The sequence below is a fragment of the Microchirus variegatus genome (assembly GCF_963457635.1).
Source record: "Microchirus variegatus genome assembly, chromosome: 4".
Taxonomy (NCBI): Eukaryota; Metazoa; Chordata; class Actinopteri; order Pleuronectiformes; family Soleidae; genus Microchirus; species Microchirus variegatus.
This window is the reverse complement of record NC_139805.1, coordinates 33,384,850-33,407,612: the sequence shown is the minus strand read 5'-3', so window position 1 is coordinate 33,407,612 and position 22,763 is coordinate 33,384,850. Positions and strand designations below refer to the sequence as shown.

At 42.8% G+C, this 22,763-nt stretch overlaps 1 protein-coding gene across 1 annotated transcript in view; it reads right to left on the bottom strand.

The window, feature by feature from the left end:
* ptprfa (protein tyrosine phosphatase receptor type Fa) overlaps positions 1-22,763 on the bottom strand; it is a gene marked incomplete at both ends in the record, with an annotated part of 258,404 nt that overhangs the window by 57,348 nt on the left and 178,293 nt on the right. Inside the window, 2 exons of the mRNA XM_083887919.1 lie at positions 1,615-1,772; positions 15,006-15,218. Of these exons, the coding sequence (XP_083744045.1) occupies positions 1,615-1,772; positions 15,006-15,218 (371 nt within the window). The remainder of the gene's footprint in view (positions 1-1,614; positions 1,773-15,005; positions 15,219-22,763) is intronic.

Here is a 22,763-nt window from a genome sequence, read left to right as displayed (position 1 = left end):
TCTTGTATACTCATTTCTTAATCCTTCTGGGTTCTTCCCTCTTCTTCAACAACGTCAAAAGTCCTTCAACACAGTCCAAAGTCCTTCAACACAGTCCAAAGTCCTTCAACACAGTCCAAAGTCCCTCAACACAGTCCAAAGACCCTCAACACAGTCCAAAGTTCTTCAACACGGTCCAAAGTCCTTCAACACAGTCCAAAGACCTTCAGCACAGTCCTAAGACCTTCAGCACAGTCGTAAGTCCTTCAACACAGTCCAAAAACCTTCAACACAGTCCTAAGTCCTTCAACACAGTCGTAAGTCCTTCAACACAGTCCAAAGACCTTCAACACAGTCCTAAGTCCTTCAACACAGTCCTAAGACCTTCAACACAGTCCTAAGACCTTCAACACAGTCGTCCAAAGTCCTTCAACACAGTCCAAAGTCCTTCAACACAGTCGTCCAAAGTCCTTCAACACAGTCCAAAGTTCTTCAACATGGTCCAAAGTTCTTCAACACAGTCCAAAGTCCTTCAACACAGTCGTCCAAAGTTCTTCAACACAGTTGCCCAAAGTCCTTCAACACAGTCCAAAGTTCTTCAACACAGTCCTAAGTCCTTCAACCCAGTCCTAAGTCCTTCAACACAGTCCAAAGTTCTTCAACACAGTCCTAAGACCTTCAGCACAGTCCTAAGTCCTTCAACACAGTCCTAAGTCCTTCAACACAGTCCAAATTCTTCAACACAGTCCAAAGTCCTTCAACACAGTCCTAAGTCCTTCAACACAGTCCTAAGACCTTCAAAACAGTCCAAAGACCTTCAACACAGTCCTAAGTCCTTCAACACAGTCCAAAGTTCTTCAAAACAGTCCAAAGTTCTTCAACACAGTCCAAAGTCCTTCAACACAGTCGTCCAAAGTTCTTCAACACAGTCCAAAGTCCTTCAACACAGTCGTCCAAAGTTCTTCAACACAGTCCAAAGTCCTTCAACACAGTCCTAAGATTATCAACACAGTCCATGGTCCTACAACACAGTCCAAAGTTCTCTACCCAACTGCTTTGTTGTCTCATTCTCTTTATCAAAGTTCTCCTTCTTCCTCTTTCTTTTATCCCCATCCCACAAAACCCTTCTGGATTCTTCATCTTCTTCAACACAGTGCAAAGTCCTTCACCGCAGCTTAAAATTCTCCAACCAACTGCTTTCTTAACTCCTTCATTCTCTTCCTCTTTACATTATCCTTATACTTTAATCCTTCTGGATTATTCCTCCCTCTTGAGCAGTTCAAAGTTCCTCAACGCAGCTCAAAGCTCTTCCTCCTCCAAATGTCTCAAAACTGACATCTTCTCTCTTTCCTCTACCTCATCCCCCCTCTGGCAGAAGGGCCTGCAGCCTTATATACTCATGAAGTTTCAGCCTCAGGAACCATCTCCCTGTCCTCCCTGTATGGAAAAACTCTTCAAAGACACAAACTAAATCCTTCACTGAGGGAATAATTAGTGTAATTCAATATAGATCAAATGTTTAAAGGTAAACAAGTCATGATCTAATTCAATCCAACATCTCACGGTGAGCGGAAAGCAATGCTTTTACAGCAGCGTCTCACTCGTGAGCGTGTTCTCTCGGCCACACTCACTCACCTCTTGAAGAGTAGAATGGCGATGACGATGATGATGATGAGGATGACGGCCAGCACTGGACCCATCACCCACAGCATCTCCGGCTCCTCGGTCTGCCTCGTCATGCCGCTGTGGAGCTTCGCCATCACGGGCTCGGAGAAGGGACTGGCGGCAAACGTCCACTGCTGCAAAAAAATGGAGTGTCACTTCAGTTTCACGTCACACTTTCAGATCAGATCGGGGCACTACCTCGAGGCACTTACATAAACACAAACCCTGCTAAATGTTAGGCACTGAACCTTTAAAGCTCACATAGAGTGGTCCTGTTCCACATATATGTTAGTTATGGAGGTCTACTTACATACATTAACTTGTTTTTATGGTCAAAAACCTCCTAGTTGCTGTAAACGAGCCGATAGAAATCTGTCTTTTCTGACGCTGTTTCCCAGCCGCGAGATTTGAGACTCAACTCTCTCACCCAGAAGACAGAGTCTTGTGATTGGCCAGTACTATTCAGCACACCCGCTCTCAGAAGCGCAGCTCCCCCCTCTGGAACGGTGGATGCACTGCTCCTCATTATCAAAACATTGTTTTAACAGTGTTTAAAAATAGCTTCTTCACGACTCCCCGCCGCAGTCCCTTTTATGACTTTGACCCAGAGTCAGACCCAGAGTCAGAAGAAACTGTCGCTCGTGAAACACCTCCACAACGGACGTTATTCTTCTTCTGCGGTTCAATGTACGCAACCGGATGTGCCTGGACTAGTGCCCGGACTAGTGCCCAGACAAGTGCCAGGACTAGTTCCCGGACTGTTCAGGAGAACTGTTGTTTACGTAACCGGACCGGGTTTTTCCAGAGATCTCGCTGAGCCCGAGATTACAATAAAACACAGCGTTCTCAGCAGTGGCTGAACTGTTTGTTTAGAACCTTCAGGGCTTCTTAAACAAGGTAATGACGCTGATACACACAAAAAAAACAGCGTCAATTGGAACTTCCGGTCTAGGTCCGCTTTAAGGGTAGATCTAACCTGTCACATTTATTAGCGAGCTGTGAAGGAGCCTTACATTGAGTTACTGAGTGCATCGTTCTTCGCTTCTGAGCTGTGAACGTCTTCAGACCTCTCGCTCGTTATTTGGACGTTTGGATTCCCGCCGGACTTTGATTGGATCTGTTTGTCCTGCTTGGACCGAGCCGCCTTTTGCTGCTTCAGACCTTTTGACTTCATCATATCAATAAAACTCCCGAGCGGCATAAGCTCCGTCTGCGGCGTCAACACTTCCCCTCTCTTGTTCTCGACATTACCGCTGCTGCTGCGGTGTCATCGGTGTAAAAGTGCGATCAAGTTTGCAGTACCTTAAAATGTAATTAACCTCTAACCAGTGAGTGGATTAAAATCTGCATCCAAATGAAGGTGAAATGTGAATAAAGCACGACAATTGGTGGTAAGCCAGTGTGGGTTTTTTTTTGAGCCATGAATGAAGATGACTCTGATTCTTCCCTGGATCTTTTTTTGTCCACACACACCAGCTTCATGAAATGCTTCACCTTCACTAAATCCCGGCAGCCTTCTAAAGGCAGCAAAAAAATGGATTTGTTGACAAATCTAAAGCCTCCGACTGGAGGCTCCACACCTCACAGCGGTGATATTACACACGACCGTCCGCGGTGGTTACCATCACTCAAGTACGGGCAGGAAGAAAAAAACGCCTCCACTGAGTTTGAATCACATCAGTTTCACACCCTGTGGTTAGTTAGTAGAAACCAGAGTGAACACATGGACATGAACAGAAAACTATCAAATATTTCTTACTCTTTAATGTTTGATACTTTTCCAGTATGTAATTATTTCCAAAAAACCTGGAACTGGACTCACGGATGAGTCTGTTGAACCACCAAGTCTTTCATTTAAGGTGGATTTTGTAATAAATCTAAAGCAAAATGTTCATATAACAAACTGAACTCACCAACAACAACAGTACAGACAAAATATTTGCATTATAAAAATTTTTTTTTTGCAGACTGCAAATCATGTTTATGTTTTGAAATCATGTTTTGGCATGTGGCGCCACCTACCGCCGTCTACCAATCATTGCAGTCAGTAGAGTCTCAGCTGCCAAGCAACCACGGGTTGCCAGTTACGTCAGAAAACGAAACCTAAAAGACTTCGGTATTTTGAACTTGAATGTAGTAACCGTTTTTGGCCACATTCTTACATATGGCACCTTTAAAAATGTATAAAATGAAGTTGAAAGTGGCCAAATGAGATGAGACGTGACAGAAAATGGCACTGAAATGTTAATTATGAACAAATTGGCTCTTAATATTGTCACGTTGGGTTTCCAGGGATCTGATCGGTCACTAATTGGACAAATAGACATATTACAATATAAACATGTTCTAGAAAGTTACCATGTAGTGCAATTAAGATGGTAAACCACTGCTATGACCCTGATAAGCGAGCGTAAAACGCTATGCTACCATAGCAACCAGAAACCCCACTTCTTATTCGATATTCCATGTTTTGTTCTTGAAATATACCCAATACCTTACAAGATATTTCTTTGCAAAACATTCAGATAATAAAACCTGCAGGACAGGAAGTTGCTAAGAGCGGGAAAAAAAACCGACAAATCAGAAGCTTCTCGGCGAAGGTAACGAAACTTAAGACCGACAGCGAAACAGGAAACGTGATAAAAGAACCATGAACTCCAACCATTCATGGATTATTTCACTACAAGACAAATAAAAGAATGTGAAGACCCAAACACAAAGAGGCCGACGCTCACGGAAACACCTTCAGGAGACTGAAGGCTGTTGGAGGCTCTGAGAGCAAAAAAAAATCCATCTATTCCTTTATTTTGTAAGACATTTTAGCTGCTGCTGTCGAGATAAACACAGACAGCGATCAGTGACTCAGCGAAGCGGAGACTCAATCAATCCACTCCATGATTCTCTGCTCAGCAGAGCGCCCGCGATAATGAGCAGCAGCAGCATTCCACTGCAGTCAGTGTGGGAATTAATGCATTTTAATGTGGTATAAACAGGCAAGAGAGGTTTGTTTGTTTTCAAATCTGGATAAGAACAAAGCCTGTAACCATGGTAACAGTGAATATATATATATATATAAGGAGAAAGCGAGAGTTCTTGCAATGATTCGGGTCTTCACTCTGGACTGGGATCAATTTTCTGGGCTGAGTGTCCGACTGTGTTTGTTGGAGCCACAAATAATGAACAACAACAGTGACTGGGTTAAGTTTAGAAGAAGAAGAATATCATCACCTCGCCATAAATGATTGCAACTATGGACAAAAGTGTTCAGACGCCTGACCATAACACCAACAGTAACAATAATGACGTATTCAGATACATAGACAGTACTTTAATAACCGGATCCACTCTTCTTAGAAGACTTTCTTCAAGATTTTGAAGAGTTTCTATGTGAATTTGTGTCTATTCTTTCATTCTGTAGAGCATTTATTGCACTGATGTTGAAAGACGAGAAGGTTCTCAGGCTCACAATCTCAGTTCCAGGTTTATCCCAGAGGTCCTCGATGGGGTTGAAGATCAGGTTGAGGCAAGTTCTTCCACACCAAACTCAAAGTCAAAACCATGTCTTTATAGTCCTTGATTTGTCCACTGGGACTTCCTCAAACTGTGGCCAAAAAGTCGGACGCATAGGATTGTCCAAGATTGTCCTTCATTGGAGATAAGAGGCCTGATTCAATATTTAACAGGTGTGGACAACTGTCTTCCACTACTGATGTAAAGTGGAGAAGTTGGACCAACCTCAAAAGTCACTGCATGGCTTCTGTGACATTGAGTCAGACCAATTCTACGTCCTCAGAAAACTCTACTATTAAGTTGTTGAATCGTTGTACTCCTACTAAATATTGATGGTACATTCTAATAAAGCTGGTGTAGTAGCAAATATTTGTAGTTTTTGATCAGTAATTCCATAAAGCTCTGCTCGATGACGTCACGCAATCCCGTCATGCAGGGCCGGCCCAAGGCAAAATCGACCACTAGAGGGCCCCCAAGAGCAATTAACTAAAAAAATAAAAATAAAAGTTTGGATTGCTGTAGTTTATTTAGAAATTTTCTCCCCATTTTTACCAAAGCTTTTTCACAGTTTTTACATAGTTGTCAGATGTGATTATTTAACTTTTTTATTTATTTATATAAGCATTTTTATTAACTTGTTAACTCTGTGTCGCCAGTAGGGGGAGTTGAGCTGAGTCTGCCAAATATTAATTGAAAGATTTTTCTGTATGTTCGCAAATCTGGTGTCTGCTTCCAGTGTATTCGTGTATTCGTATTAGTGACAGAGTAGAATAAGTAGAATAGCTTTAGTATAGTAGGTGTGTGAATGATCAATAATCATTATTATTGGCAGTAACAGAGGGCCCCCAAATCAAAATTTGCGTAGGGCCCCATGGAGGCTTGGGCCGGCCCTGCTGTCAGGAAAAGCTCGGAATCAAAACACTGCCACTTTGGAAGGAGTTCTGTTCAAATCTAACCAAATGCTGTGTATAACTGTTGTATAAAAAGTAATATGACTTGTTAATTTGATTATCTTGTTAATTTGTGTTTGCTGTGGCTGTTTCACCAGGGGGCAGTATAGGGGCGGTCAGATACAGATAGATCGGTTTGTCAAGTTCTGCCGATATATTATTAGCTCAAATTATGTGGATTTCAAGTGAGCAGTGAACTTTGAGAGCTCAAAACTGCCACTGGTGCCGCTCATTTTAGCATTTGAGGCTTTTCCTGCCAACATGGCGGCATAAACATGCGACTGCCGGAGCTCTATTATAATATTTAAAGGTGCATTATGTAATAAATCTAAAGCTAAATCTAAACTGGCCATAAAATCCTCCTAATATGTCACAGAGACTCCGGAATAATGTTCATATAACAAACTGAACTCACCAACAACAACAGCACAGACAAAATATTTGCATTAAATTTTTTTTTTGCAGACTGCAAATCATGTTTGAAATCATGTTTTGGCATGTGGCGCCACCTACCGCCGTCTACCAATCATTGCAGTCAGTAGAGTCTCAGCTGCCGAGCAACCACGGGTTGCCAGTTACGTCAGAAAACGAAACTTAAAAGACCTCTGTATTTTTGAATTTGAATGCAGTAACCGTTTTTGGCCACATTCTTACATATGGCGCCTTTAATCATTTCAACAATTCAGAGAACGCTCCAGTTGTTCCATTTATGCACAAACCATTGGTGGAAAAGCCTTCGGTGCAAAATGGAGTCGTTTAGAGCTTTTAAACGCTGCTTTAAATCTCACGATAGCGGATTTCTGCAGGAACCGGCATCAACTGTTTCACTTTAATTTCCATTGCACTGTTCAGAGAAAACGACAGTTTCTTTCCCCCTCTTGATTATTTAGTCTCCGATTGTACATAGTTGAATATTGACACCATAATAAACATTAAGTGGGGGAATTATATGGATCAGTTGGGTGTAATTCTCCTTAAGTAACTGCGCCGCTTGTCACTTTATGTTGTGCGAGACAAGTGCAGGGACTGGGACTGTGGCTGAGCGATACTATAAATATATTCCTGTGAGTGTGAGCGAGCTCGGGCTGCAGCTGCAGCTCCTCTGGGTGAAAGCTGTAAACACGGCTGAAGTATGGCGCTTGTTAAAACAATGTCACCCCAAGACCAGCGCTGCTTCCTTATTGATTCATTAATTTCACTACGTTTCTTTTTCCTTCTCACTCCGATATTTATCGTCGCAGGCCGAGACAGCTGCACATGAATTTTACATGAACTTTTGTGGCTGGAAGACATTCGTTGAGCATTTGTCGAACGGTGGCGAAAATTCTAAAATAAAACAAATAGATTTTCTGGGGGATGTCGTGACCCTGAAAGATGGTTTTTCAGCATCATAATATTCCTAAAAAAAACAATTTATTAATGCGTTGCATCGACGTGTTCTCGCTCTGCTCCAGTTTAAAAAAAAAAAAGAAGTTGTTTTACGATCCTGTTTTTTATGTTTTTGTGATTTATGTCTGAGAAGACACGTGAAACACGGAGGGGCAGAGAGCAAAGCTGGTGGGAAGAAGATCCTAAAATAAGACGACGAGGAGGAAACCGTCAAAGTAAAAGTCTGAGGGAAATAAGACAACGAAGAAGGAAATTAATATGGAAAGTGCACGGGAGAAAAGGACAAAACTACAACGTCAAAAAAAGAAATGAGGTAGTAACAAAGTAAAACAGGAAGTGAAATGACACAAATGGGAGGAGAGGAAAAGAAGGAAATCAAGAAATACAAAATAAAACAGGAAGGGAAATGACACGAAAGGGAGTAGAGGAAAAGGAAGGAAATCAAGACAATGAGGAAGAAAACTACAAAGTAAAACAGGAAGTGAAATGACACAAAAGGGAGTAGAGGAAAAAGATGGAAATCAAGACAATGAGGAAGAAAACTACAAAGTAAAACAGGAAGTGAAATGACACAAAAGGGAGTAGAGGAAAAAGATGGAAATCAAGACAATGAGGAGAAAAACTACAAAGTAAAACAGGAAGTGAAATGACACAAAAGGAAGTAGAGGAAAAGGATGGAAATCAAGACAATGAGGAGAAAAACTACAAAGTAAAACAGGAAGTGAAATGACACAAAAGTAAGTAGAGGAAAAGGAAGGAAATCAAGACAATGAGGAGAAAAACTACAAAAGTAAAACAGGAAGTGAAACGACGAGAGAGGAGAGGACAACGAAAGATGACAAACTTCTCGCCGTCGCAGTCGTTAGAACTTTTAGCAAAGCAGTGTCTTTACGTTCAGAGAACTTCATTTTTCTGACACTTTCCATGGATTTTTTTTTTTTCTCTCCGATGCAGCAAGAGCATATTCTAAAGAATATTTAGATAATCTCAGGGGAGGAGTGAGGGGGGGAAGAAGACAGACGTGATCAATCTCAGCAGCTCCAGCAGATTGATGGTAATCCTTCAAGAGTGAAGAATGTTGCTGCTGCTACATCTGTAAGCTGGAGAGTGCTGGGAGTACAGGGAGGAAGAGAAGTCACTTTAAAAGGATATGTGTTTTTTTTTTAAGTGTGCCTGCATGTATACGGTACTGTTAGCACTCTGGATGCCCCCCCCCCCACCCTCTAATCTCAGGGGGAAACATGGCTGCCACAGCAGGGACACCGGGGTTTTTAGCCGCTTAATAAAAAGACTCGCTGAATAAAATCTACGCCAGCTTCAATAATGTCCACTCTTTTAAGAATATATTTGCAAGTTTATCTCGTCATTAGCAGTACTGGGCATGTCAATGCGTTTAGCGTTAATGACGTTAATGGCGTCAACGTTAACGCACATTAACGCATGGCGCGGTTCCATGACGACTGATCGGAAAAAGACGCACGTGGCGCCATGTTTACGCGACTACCGATAGTTAAAGTGAGTCTCTAAAGTAACGCTAAACTTCTTTTTCCGCAATCAATAAACAGGCCGCTCCAGTTTGACTGTAGCGCTAACGCCGCTAACCGAGCTACAGGAGCTAACGCAGCTAACGGAGATATAGGAGCTCACGAAGCTAGAGGAGGTAACACAGCTAACGGCGCCAAAGGAGCTAACACAGCTAACGGAGCTAATGGAGATAAAAGAGCTAACGCAGCTAACGGAGCTAAAGGAGCTAACGGCACCAAAGGAGCTAACGCAGCTAACGGACCGAACTGGTAAACAGTGCCTGGACTCGGGTGCCGTGGCACGTAAACATGACATTATGCACAACGCCTTTTTCCCGTCAGTCGTCATGGAAACGCGTTATGTGAGTCAACGTTGGCTGTTTACATGACGACCGATCGTAAAAAGACGCGTGTGACGTCATGTTTACGTGACCCTGGATTGTTAAAATTAGTCTCTAAAGTAGCGCTAAACTTTAAAAACAGAGACATATACGCAGTACACAGGTACGCTGGTTATTTGTAGCGCTGCTCTTTTCACAATAAATAAACAGATTGTCCAGTTTGACTGTAGGCCCGATAACGCAGCTAACGGAGCTACAGGAGCTAACGCAGCTAACGGAGATAAAGGAGCTAATGCAGCTAACGGAGCTAACACAACTAACGGCGCCAAAGGAGCTAACGCAGCTAATTGAGATAAAGGAGCTAATGCAGCTAACAGAGCTAACACAACTAGCGGCGCCAAAGGAGCTAACGCAGCTAACGGACCGAACTGGTATAGTTGTGCCTGGACTCTGGTGCCGTGGCACGTAAACATGACATTATGCACGTCTTTTTCCGGTCAGTCGTCATGGAAACGCGCCCTGCGTTAATAACAAACGTGCACTAGCCAACAGATTAGGAAGAGTACCAACATCAGCAGCCTCTACTGTTCCATCCATTTTTGGGCACCCTTCTCTTGAGGCACCAGGGTAAAATGGTACGGTAAGGTCAGGATGGAGGTCGCCCGACTTCACCTATGATGCCTACCGAGCAAATGTACTGTCGTCATTCTAAACCACACCAAAACGAACTGTTACCATGACAAAAACAGAGGTTCTCTCTGAGCGACCGTGTTGTTATCGTCGTAGAAGAAGAAGTAGAAGAGGAAGCGAGTGATAAAATAAGCGGCGTCTTATTATCTGACGATGCCAGAGAGTTCCACTTCAGCTGCTACCATCTGCTCCCACCTCTCATTTCTCTGCAACAAACTGGATGTTTTCCAGTCGTCTCATTGTGTTTCCCCACATCATCATCATCATCATCGTCAACGCCGTCTCCTCCTCTCGTCCTCCTACGTTAGAAACTCTCACCAACAAGCACTTGACGACTGCAGCGTTTCTCGCCGTCTCCTGCACGTCTTCGAAAACCCCTCCGCCTGATCTCATCCTCCCCTCTCTTTTCCGTCCGTCCCACAGGACTTTGCGTTCTCCCTCTGCCTCTCTAACTGCGTAAGTGATCACACTGTTTGTACGGCCTCTTTCGTTTTTATATCCAATTTCACACACCCGGGCTTGTTTGGCAGCAGTGGGGGCCACGGAAAGCCGCAGTGCCCTTTCGATTCAGTCTCCAGCCCCCACGCATTTTTCTTTTTCTTTCTTTCCCATCGTACTCTCCTCTACTTTTCTTTTTTTATTCCCCTCTTTGCCTCCGCGCTGGCAGCAGCAGCAGCAGCAGCAGCTTTTGCAGTGGCAATAAAAGCTGTAGGCTTATACTTCCCCCTGTTTCCAATGAATGTGATTAGGGTTCTATTTTGGTCGCGGGGCTTGAATCACATTCACCTGACATCGTGGTAGTGAATCTGGGCTCTGCTGCTCTGTTCTTAACACAGTGAATCACACGTTGTGTATACTGTACACACACAGACACACACTCTCGACATAATGTCGCTGAGGCGCCGTGGAGCGTAATTGATCATAATTGCAGTGTTGTGTGTTTGAATGAAGCTGCGCTGAAGTTATAGAGACCAAAACATCGGATCAGTCTGTTGTGTTAAGTTTGCGAAATTACACCCAGAGACTTTTATGTTACGCCGTTTAAAGCCGCGTTTCCATCGCGGTACAGTTACGCAGTGGGATGTTGCACCGGTGCATCGAATAGCCACTCCCTGAAGAGGGAGGGAATCACTGACAAGAGGAGGTAGCTCCAACAGCTTTATTAACCCTATAACGCCAAACGTATTTGTCTGAACAACCGTTTTCAAGCCTACCGTCACTCAGAATAAAATGGTTGTGAACCGCAAAATGAGTAAAAATAACTGAAATGTTATGTTTTCCAGACTTCCACCCTGCCAGTTCCATTGCTGCATTGTGTATTTTTGTTCAAGAAAAAAAAGGAATCTTTGAGCATTGTGACCCGCTGTATCAAATATGATACAAATTAATTATTTATATTGGAATTTTTTTTTTTTTTTTAATGTTTGTTTGTTCAGAAGAACCAATAAAGGCTCCAGTTTCAAAGAATTTGAATTTTCTGTCAATTATTTAATGGTTTGGGCTTTACAGGGTTAACTTAACTAAAGCGACACAACAGACAACAAAGGAGGCCACCCAGCAGCTCGGTTTGTCTAAACAAGACAAAGTCAAACGTTATATGAGAACAGACTGTGGGAGTTGAAGAAACACCTGTCTCGTGGGAGTTTTCTGTCGACCCAATCAGCTGACGATCGTGGGTCTAGCTCCACCTATAGCATACCGTACCCCAAATGGAACGTTTTGGGCTGTTTTTGTTGGAAATATTCGTAATGTAAATGCAACAAAAACTTGGTGGAAACACGCCATAACACGAGACAAGAGATGCGAGACCTGATCTGTAGCAGACGATGTCTCAGGTTTTTCCTCGACGGTATTCTTTGCTACAACTGCTATAAAACATATGTCACTTTAAAGCAGAACTTTGCAAGTCTGGTTGCTTTTTTCGACATTTTCCTCTGCAGAGCTCCCCCTGCAGTTTCGGAGGTTGTCTTTTTCCATTCCATCCACCAACTACCGTTTCATCCTCGCCGCACCGATGCTAGTTCCTCCCTGAAAGGTTCTCTTTCAACATTTGTTTTGGTATCTAACAATAGGACACGCCCCTTACACTGTGAACTAGCAATATCAGACTCCTAAGATAGTGAATTACCTCTCTCTGGGTTTATTTCTTAACCTAAACTTATAGCAGAGGCGGTAAAACGAATGGCATCATTAAAAATCCAGCAAAACAAAATGGTACTTTTGGATCGGATCTTTAAAAACGCGTGTTCATTTGTTGTATTATTGTTAGTTTATTATCAAAAGTGTGTCTTTTAGTGGCCTATTCATGGTTTAACATGGTTAAAAAGCTCATGCCCTTCTAAATAGCTACAAAGCTAAATAATAATACACCTCCGTTTGTCGCTATAGCGTCACACACACACACACATCTACACCAAGGACCTCTCCCTCAGATCTTAACACATTTAAATGACACCAGCACAAGGGCAGCCGCCTGATCCAAGGAAAGGAAAGCACTTGAAATTAGAGAGGCAGCGTGAAGCTCTGCTCTGGAGGCGAGATGCCTGTGAGTGACAGCAGGGGTCACGACTCCACCGCCTGAGAGCGCTACACCTGCACAAGCACGCGTGATTCAAGGACGTGATTAGCATCGCTGCGAACGCTCGGCGCGTGAGCACGCCGCAACGCTACCAGAGGGGGCTGCTGCTCTTTTGTTTCCCCAGATAGGAAACACTGAGGAGGGGAAACAATGGCATTCATCACAAAGTCAGGTCTGCGCGGCGGCAAAGCTCAAAGTACCAGAGTGTGACCCGCAGAGGTGGAAATGCCGCTTTTGCACAGGGAACGAGGACATTTCCATCGGGTGATATTTAAAATGACGCAAACACGGACAAGAAATCGACGAATGCTCATAATTAAAACTTTATCCACATCACTGCAGCCACCTGCTTATCCTCTCATGATTGACAATAGGTGTCGTGCACAGGTTCTGAGCTGAACTTATTCTGACACTGAACTGTTGCATCTCACTCATATCTCTTTCACAAGGCAACACTTTACTGAGCTATAAGTGCAATAGAAATGAAGAGGAAGTGCTTGAAATCGTGTCTCATAGGCACCAAATGTCAAATGCAGTGGTCACCAGTGAAAACAGACAGTTACTTAAAGAGTGATTTTAGAGTAACTCATACATCTCTTCATCAGTGAAATGCCAGACCAACATTTGCCCTGGTCTTTTAGCCCCAGAACAAACTTTCTTTCTTTGGAAATAAATTTGGAGTTCCCTTTTCCCTCTTCTACTTTCTGTCACCACCAGAGCTGCTTATTACTCGCCGTCTGTCATTGCCTTTAAGTGGAACTCATGAAAAGACATTGACGTCATAGAGAGGACAGGCTGAACTCTGAGCTTTCAGAAAAAAAAAACATAAATGTGTTCAAATGGGTTTTTCTGGTGAAAGAAACAAACAGTGCCATTTGAAAGCAGCTTAATTCTATACAAAGTCTGCTTTTCCCTGCATATTGCACTACCTACCTACCTACCTACCTACCAACTGCTTCTCTACCCTACTTACCTACCTACCTGCCAACTGCCTCTCTATTCTACTTACCTACCTACCTACCTACCTACTTACTTACCTACCTGCCTTCCAACTGCCTCTCTATCTATCTATCTATCTATCTATCTATCTATCTATCTATCTATCTATCTATCTATCTATCTATCTATCTATCTATCTATCTACCTGCCAACTGCTTCTCTATCCTACCTACCTACCTACCTACCTACCTACCTACCTACCTACCTACCTACCTACCTACTGCCTCTCTATCCTACCTATTTACCTACCTACCTACCTACCTACCTACCTACCTACCTACCTACCTACCTACCTACCTACCTACCTACCTACCTACCTACCTACCAACTGCTTCTCTATCCTACCTACCTACCCTACCTACCCTACCTGCCAACTGCCTCTATATTCTACCTACCTACCTACCTACCTACCTACCTACCTACCTACCTACCTACCTACCTACCTACCTACCTACCTACCTACCTACTTACCTGCCTACCTACTTACTTACCTACCTACTTACTCATCTACCTGCCTGCCAACTGCCTCTCTATCCTACCTATTTACCTACCTACCTACTTACCTACCTACCTGCTAACTGCCTCTCTATCCTACCTACCTACCTACCTACTTAACATTCTACCTACCTACCTTCTTAACTACCTACCTACCTACTGACTGACCAACTGTAAATGCATGTTTTCTTTTACTTTGAACATCTGGTTAAAATTAGTTACACATTATGATAGAAATCAAATGACATTTTTTTTTTTTTTTTGAAAATAAACGTTTATGACTCCACAGTTGTGACGATGCTGTTGTGATTGTTGTGACAGACAGGCGCAGACACATTTATCAAAACTAACTAGTACAATCTGTCTTTGGGCTCACGTACAATTAAAAAACGTACAAGCTCCGCGCTGCTGCAGCTGGTAATTAAACACAAATTACCGCTGTCTCGCTCGTCCCCAGAGCCATTTTCATTTGTGTTGAATTGACGCGATCTCTGCTCCTGATTCGCCGCATCACGTGATGTGGTTTTTGGCTGAACCTTTGGATTTCTGGCAGGTCAGAGATTTTGTCTCTGTGGTTTGAGAGGTTTTTATGTCCCATATGGCTTCTGCCATTGTTATAAAATGTAATCAGGTTATTTTAAAGCTTATTGGAGTAGCTTTTATTGTTGTGGGGTGACTGAGTGGTCAACTGAGACATAAGAAAGCAGAGCCTCTTCTTAAGTAAAACCAGTCCAGACTGTACTCGTCTCCTCCTGGCATCTGCAGCTACACCATTAAGCTGGTGTGATGATAATGGGGGGAAGTTAAATGCACTTTGGGGACCACTACTGTTTAAAAGAAAGTGCAATAAAGGTGCTATAAATGAAAAACACATAGGGTCACTCACGGATTCATGGTCCGTCAGGTCAGCCAGCACAAAGCAGCGGTACTGCTGTTGGCCGACGAGCGCTTTGTTGTAGTAGCCGTTGTATTTCCTCTCGTCGCCCAGAGTGAAGACGTCAGGCAGGGCGTCCATCTTGGCTGCGATGTAGGGCCGCAGGAAATCCTGGCTCTGTCTCCGCCTTCTCTGCAGCCTGCTGTCAGCGCCAGTCTCCAGGAGCTGCCACATGCAAAAAACACACAAGAGGAGAGAGCGCGGAGCTGACATTCTGTTTTTGTGAAGTGGCGCGACAGCGGGGAAAAAAAACAACACAACATGACTGAATCAAAATGATCCCTGTAGACACACAGAGTAGAAACGTTCTGTCAGGGTCTGGCAGCTAAGACTGCTTTACACTGAGAGTAAAAGAAAACAACAACAACCATGCAGTTTAAAGTGGCAGTCCTGAAGAAGTGAGTGTGGATTTTATGAATGAAGTAACGTAGTAAGATGACTGACTGGTTTGACCAAAGGCCTTTCTACGTGGGGTTTGCTTGTTCACACAGTGAGGGTTATGAGTTCCCTCCAGGTACTCTCTGGTTTGAAGACATGCACTCATAACCGACAGGACTAGTAGAGTAGGATGGAATAAACACTCCCTGAAGGGCTGACAAAAGGAGGAAGCTCCAGCAGCTTTATTTTAACTGAACTACTGAACTAAAGTGTCCTCCATCCATCTTCTACCGCTTATCCGAGGTCGAGAATCCCAGACTTCCCTCTCCCCGGCCACTTCGTCCAGCTCTTCCGGGGAAACCCCGAGGCGTTCCCAGGCCAACCGTGAGACATAGGGTGAATTTCAATTCCTTGCTTAACCCTCAATCTCAAAAATGCGCGCTCCCGCTATTGCAAGTGCTGTCCCGATTCTCAGAAAAATGAAGTTGAGGGGCAAGTTTAAGGGCTGTATCGCCCTCAATATTGAGATTTTCCGAGACCACCCTTGGGAGCAAGGGCTACCCAGAATGCATTGCGTGTTTTCACATAACAAAGATGGCGTAGAAAGCAGCGAAATGAGTACGCTACAAATTAAGTATTTTCTTTGTTAATAGAGATATAAAAATGATGAAAACCATTGGATTATCTTAGTTTAGGCCCATATTATGGATTACTGACGTCATTGTTGCGTAACATTTATTTTTATTTTACGATCTTTTGTCAATAGCCGGCCGGTTGCGGACAAGTGATCGTTTGCTATGGTTTACTTTAATAAGCCGTGGTGTGTGGTAACTGTCAGCTGAATATATCCGTGGTTGTGGTATTTGTATGAGTATCATCTTATAACTAACTGACAACCTAATAACTTGACTGACAAACGGATCGTAATAAATAATCCTGACGTAAACGTGTTCTTCTTCTTCTTCTTGTGTAATAATGTAAATTAAAATAGAACTGATAATCAAAGCAACCTGATTGAGTAAGGCTCTCTATTTATTTACCATATTACCCATGGATGTGAATGCAAAGATGCTCCTGGCAACACATAACTGTCTACCAAAGCAGGGGATTGCTATTTGCAGAAAGAGGAGTCTCACTTGCATCTCCAAGATGCTGTCGCTGCTGCAGCTGCTTTTGCCAGAGTCACCCCCCCCCCCCCATATGTTTGGCCAGCCTTATATGATATGGTAGGACACATTATGTGCGCCCTCTTCTGGATTCTAACATGTACTCCATCATCAAGGTCTTAGGCTGCAGCATGCACCGTGAGCAGGTCATTACAGCTTCCATGTCAGGAAAGATATTGAACTTCAAATAAAAAGTGACAGCCCAATCAAGTGGAGGTTAAAGGCGGGAGGAAACTAATGAATGAATGGAGCACAGTGATAATGAGCCTCTACGGCCAAAGTAATGAAAAGGCAGCTGCATTAAGAAAGTTCTAACCTCAACCGTCGCCTGATATCTTCAGGATAAACTGGACAAATGATGACGACGAGCCAAATAGGACACAAACAGCTGATAAAAATCCACATATGTACAGCTGAGTAGAGTAGATTATTAAAGCATATAAGTCCTAGTTGTAGGAAAATTGCCTTGTGGACGGTACAGGACACTTTATGATTAGATATTAGAAATGGATTTGTGGAGTTTTTAAGCAGTGACCTTCAGAGGAAGTACAGAGGGTCATAGGCTTCATTTCTGCTGGTCAGCAGAGTCTGTTCTTTTCTGTGTGGGCGAGTGTGTGACATGTCTCTCTGCCACCTGCCTGCTCGCTCTACATTACATCACTTCATTGTGAGGCCTTATACCTTATGCCACGCACCGACGTTCAAGGTGACACTGACATGGGGGGACATGAGGAAAAACTGTCCCCAGAGGCCGTGCACGGGAGTCGTCATGTGTTCAGGGTCTCGACAGCACAAACAAAACCCTATTTTTTTGTCAAGAAAAGCAACTCAAAAAACAAAAACGGTAACCTTCTGGAACAAAATGTTCCACTTATATTGAGAAACACATGGTGCTAAAGGTTTGTTATTATAAAAACGACTCTACTGTCCTGTTCTTTCTTGTTCCTGTCATACAAGGTCAATTTTTTGCATGGGATAAATGACACGAAACATTATAAAATATCACAGACCCACAACTTTCCCTCAATAAATAAAGAAAAGCTGCAGTTACGGCTTTGACTCCTCTCGGTTAAGTCGCCATGAAGTTTACGCACACGGGAATTTAGCAGCAGCAAGTACATCCCACTTAAATGTGGGATTTTAGGCAGATTTATTCTCAGGCTTCGTCAGATTAGACTGAACTTGGCATCTTCGGGGGTCTCTCGTCTCCACAGATGTTGTGCGGCAGACTGGGTCGAGGCTCACAGATGGGTTTGTGGGAGATTTTTCGGTGGGCCAATTAATTTGTTGATGCTTTTATGCAAGAATTATGAACACAAGATGCACGATATGAAGTTGCGATTCATTTAATCGAACAGATATCTTTTGGAAACGCCTGGTTTATGTGCATACGTTAATATAAGATGTGAGTAAAACAACTCAAACATGTTCTTTTGTCACAATGGTTTGAGGAAACCACAATAAGTTACCATAATGAGTTAAAATGCCAGCGAGTCTCGAGGAGACAAAGCAGACGAGTGCGAGTTGTTGCCACTAAAGTCACCGTGTTTCACTCTAGCAACAGTTCCTGTCCTTGGTTATGAACAAATCCCCCAGAATACATGTCACACATAATGCTTCTGTTCTTCTATTCAGACCAAATCTTTTTTTCTTTACTTTTCTCCTCGTGCTCTCAGACTCTTTTTGAAAAAAGCTGCTTGACAAACTCTGCGGCAGCTGCCTCTCGTCTTTTTACTCAAAGTGGCTTCATTCACTGGGCCATAAAAGCCTGACTGATGAAGTGCTGCTGAGCAAGCTCTTTTTTTAGGTGCTAAGAATGTGACGTTCTGTTGAGGTGACTGTCGGGTTCATGGTCACCAACTTGCTCTTGCCTGTGTGGAGTCCTAACACTGGGAGGACTGAAAAGCTTTAAAAAAGTATTATTATAACCTCAGCGCCATCTACCTCATCTATCTCACCCCAATTTACGGTACAGTACCTTGATTCTACGTCCAATTGTTTCAGTTTTACCACAGGCTGGAGAGGGAACCTCCACCAAAGATGGTGAAAGTTGGTGGAGAAGTTGGTGAAAGATGGTAAAAATCAAAGATTTCTCTCTCTACGTTTTTAAATAGGAGAATTATGCAAGACTCAGGGTTAGAGTTTAGATTCTCTGTCCAAGTCCTCGGGCCGGGTCGAGTCATTTACTCACGTATTGAAAAGTTGTTCGGTTCAAATAGGGCTCGGGCTCATAATTGCTGTTAATGTGTCGGGTCAGGCTTGATTTTTTTGGGCCCGATCTTAGCTCTACTCAGGGTTTACAACCTGGTCGGAAAATGGGTCTTTTTGCTTGGAGTTTTCTGCAGGTTCTTGGGTTTCCTCCCACAAATAACACGCAGATTTTGGGGATGAGGCAAATTGGACACCCTAGATTGACCTTGGGTATGACAATGGTTGTTTGGCCTTAACCCTAACCCTAACCCTAACTCTAACCCTAACCCTAATTAAATTCAATTAAATTAACTTATCTCCACAGTGGGCCCCCTCTTTTCTGCCCAGAACTCTGCCTGGGGATCACACCCTGGTCCCGTCCGCTGACCCTGGACTGAACCTCCACCACCAACCGGGTCAGTAGGCCAGTGCTATCTAAGTTTTATCTTTTTAACTCCTAACCCCAACCCGAACCCCAACCCTAACCCTAACCCTAACCCTATTTGGTCCTGTGATGGACTGGCGACCTTTCCAAGGTGTAGAACCCCTGCCTTTCGCCTTATGTCAGCTGGGGATTAACACCAGCAACCCCCTGTGACCTTCATGTGGAGGATAAAGCAGTAGCAAGATGGATGGATGAATTATGCAAAAAAGTACTGATCAAAATTGTGCCAAATTTGGTAAAAACCCAACGGATCTTGGTGATAAAGACACAGATCCAAGAGAGGACATTCAGGATCTGTTTTAACCTGGTTTATAAATGTGCGTAAGTGAATCCTACTAACAAAAACCTTTTTGAATTGGTCCAGCCAACAACATTCTCCTTTATGCTTGTTCTCTCCAATGAACGGCTCAAATTCATGTTTGTAAGAGTCTGACAACAGTAGCGCCACAGGTCTCGCATTTATATGAAGTGGCAGGGTATGATACAGATACAGAGTGTGTGTATGTGATGTATGAGTTGTGGACACATCGCAACCATCAATTTACAGGCATCTACAAGTTGCACTCTTGACAACACACAGGCATTAATCCATCTGTGGAGATTCACAGCATCCTTCAGCTGCAATTTCACATTTTTATTTTGTGCGTATCCTTTATTTAGCCAGGAAGGTCCCATTGAGATACAAGATCTCTTCTACCAGGGAGTCCTTGTCGAGATAGCAGCGGCACAAAATAGTACAAACAAAACAATTTCAGATATAACACTCACGACAGAATATAAAAGCTAAAAAAAAAAGAGCCATAAAGTGCAGAAGTATACAGGCCACACCAACAAGATCCTCAATCTGAACCCCTCAAAAACAACAACATGTGCATGTCTCAGGCTCTTTCTCGAGGTTTGGCGTCTACTTTATTTATCTGATGTGGACAAAAATGAAAATGAACCATTTCGAATTTGATGGCTGTCCCTTTTCAATGGACTGTATTTGTGAAACAGAGGTGTATATATAACTGATTGTCGGCGATACCAAAGTGACAGACGGAGTGAATCCATTCTTATGCTAAGTGTTTGAGTCGTCTGATTGTGTAGTCTGCGTCTCCCTCTCGATCCTTAACTTAAAACCTGACAAAACAAACCAGCAATCAAACCCGGTATTTACGAGCGTGAACCAGCGTGTAAAACGTATAGCGGTGGTGCTTAAATTGCCTCTAAAAATGTCTGCGTTAATTCTTTCAAAAGTCGTATTTTCATATTTGTGTTTTGTGACACGGTGTGGGACGAAACGCGCGTCAAATTGGATCCGTCATTGTTCCCATCGCCGCCGCGATGGAGTGGGAGAACTATAAAACTCGGCTGACATGTTTTGATAGGTTTGTTTATTCCATTCTCAACAAGCTTTTCACGTGGAGCACCGTGAGTCGGCGGCGGTGTTGTTGTGACAGAGCGAGATGAAATAACTGTTTCAGAGACAAGTCCCAGGTGCTTCAAGAGATTGGAAAGACTGTTGCTCGATGTGGACAATGCCCTCACACCAGCACGTATACTTTAGTTTTTTCCTTGAACAACAATGGGGGAATGGTAAATGGTTTGTATTTTCATATTGTTTTTCTCGTCTTCATGATCACTCAAAGCTGGGTTATGTCACACATTAGCATGTAGACTGGCAGAGCCGGGGATCAAACCCACAATCTTCTAGTTGAATGATGACCCACCATACCGCTGATCCATGGACGCCCCCAAGAAAAACTTAGCATTATTTACACTACAAGCGTTTATTTGACTCTGTGTTCCACACAGACCTGACATTAAGAAATGGAATTATTGTCTTAGTCTGACAAAGACTAGCTCGAGTTTAGTCAGACTAACGTGTTTACATGACTGTAAGAAAACAGAATTATTGTCTTAGTCCGACTAAGACTAGCTCGAGTTTAATCAGACTAACGTGTTTAAATGACAGTAAGAAAACGTAATTATTGTCTTAGACTAGCTTGAGTTTAGTCAGACTAACATGTTTACATGACTGTAAGAAAACGGAATTATTGTCTTAGTCCGACTAAGACTTGCTCGAGTTTAGTCAGACTAAAGTGTTTACATGACTGTAAGAAAACTGAATTATTGTCTTAGTCCGACTAAGACTAGCTTGAGTTTAATCAGACTAACGTGTTTACATGACAGTAAGAAAACAGAATTATTGTCTTAGTCCGACTAAGACCAGCTCGAGTTTAATCAGACTAACGTGTTTACATGGCAGTAAGAAAACAGAATTATTGTCTTAGACTAGCTCGAGTTTAGTCAGACTAAAGTGTTTACATGACTGTAAGAAAATGGAATTATTGTCTTAGTCCGACTAAGACTAGCTCGAGATTAGTCAGACTAATGTGTTTACATGACAGTAAGAAAACAGAATTATTCAATTCACACAGTGATTCAATCTCAAGTGTTGGACTAAGTGTCTAATTTGGAGTGTGAATCCTGGATACGTCTTCAGATCATTTGAAGAATTATTCGTTGAATATTAAAAATGCTACAGTAAAGGACAGAAACAACTCAAAAATTCAAACGCGGTAATGCTGTGTTTCCATCATGGTACAGTACAGTTTGGAATGGTAAAGTCCTCGGTCTGGCTTGCGTTTTGACCGAGAACAGTAACTCGGTACTTTGGTAGACGGGGTGTGGTGGGTGGTGCCTGATGGTCGCGTCAGCTAGATACGTAGCTTTAGGTCGTACCACTGCCGCGACAACGACAATAAACGATGACAACAACATTTAACGCGATTTAACAGACTTTTTCTTTCCTGCTCCAGTTAGCAACACTAGCACGACTTCCATGGGATGTTTAGCCCAATCAGTCGATCATACCGAACTGTACTAATTTACTCTTGTACTCCAAGGGAATGGTACCAAAGAATGGAGCTGTTGGGTCTGGTTATTTTGGTTCTATTCCTCATAGAAACACGAAAACAAATACGTACGTACCATTTTTGTACGTATGTAGGTTTTGCACTGTTCTATGTCCTGACGATATTCCCTCTATCAACTAATCCATTGACTACTTGGCTCTGTTTCTTAAGGTTTAATGAAGATGAAGGGCTTTACTGACTCATCATGTGTTGCCTTAACTTCCCTCCAATGTTCGACTTTTAAATCCTTCCTTTAACCCCAAATGCAAATTTTCCGTTTCATTGTTTTGACCGATTACTGTAATTTTATTGTTGTTATTCTCATCTATTTATGTATGTAACCTGCGCTTCCTTCTGTACAGCACTTTTTAAAAGGTGCTCTAGAAATCTAGAAAGTTTCAGTTGAGTTGTTGTTGACGACACAACGAGAAACAAACCATTTAATCACTTCATTACCCGAGAAAATAGTCGTCACTATACGATGAGTCATGTTCCAGTGATACAGATACAGATGAAAGGCCTTTATCTACTTTATTGTGGTTAGTATTATGTCGACGTATTCATGTGACAGTTGTTTTCCCCCCCCCCACACGACGACAGTGTGAAGACGTGATGAGTGAACATTTATGTT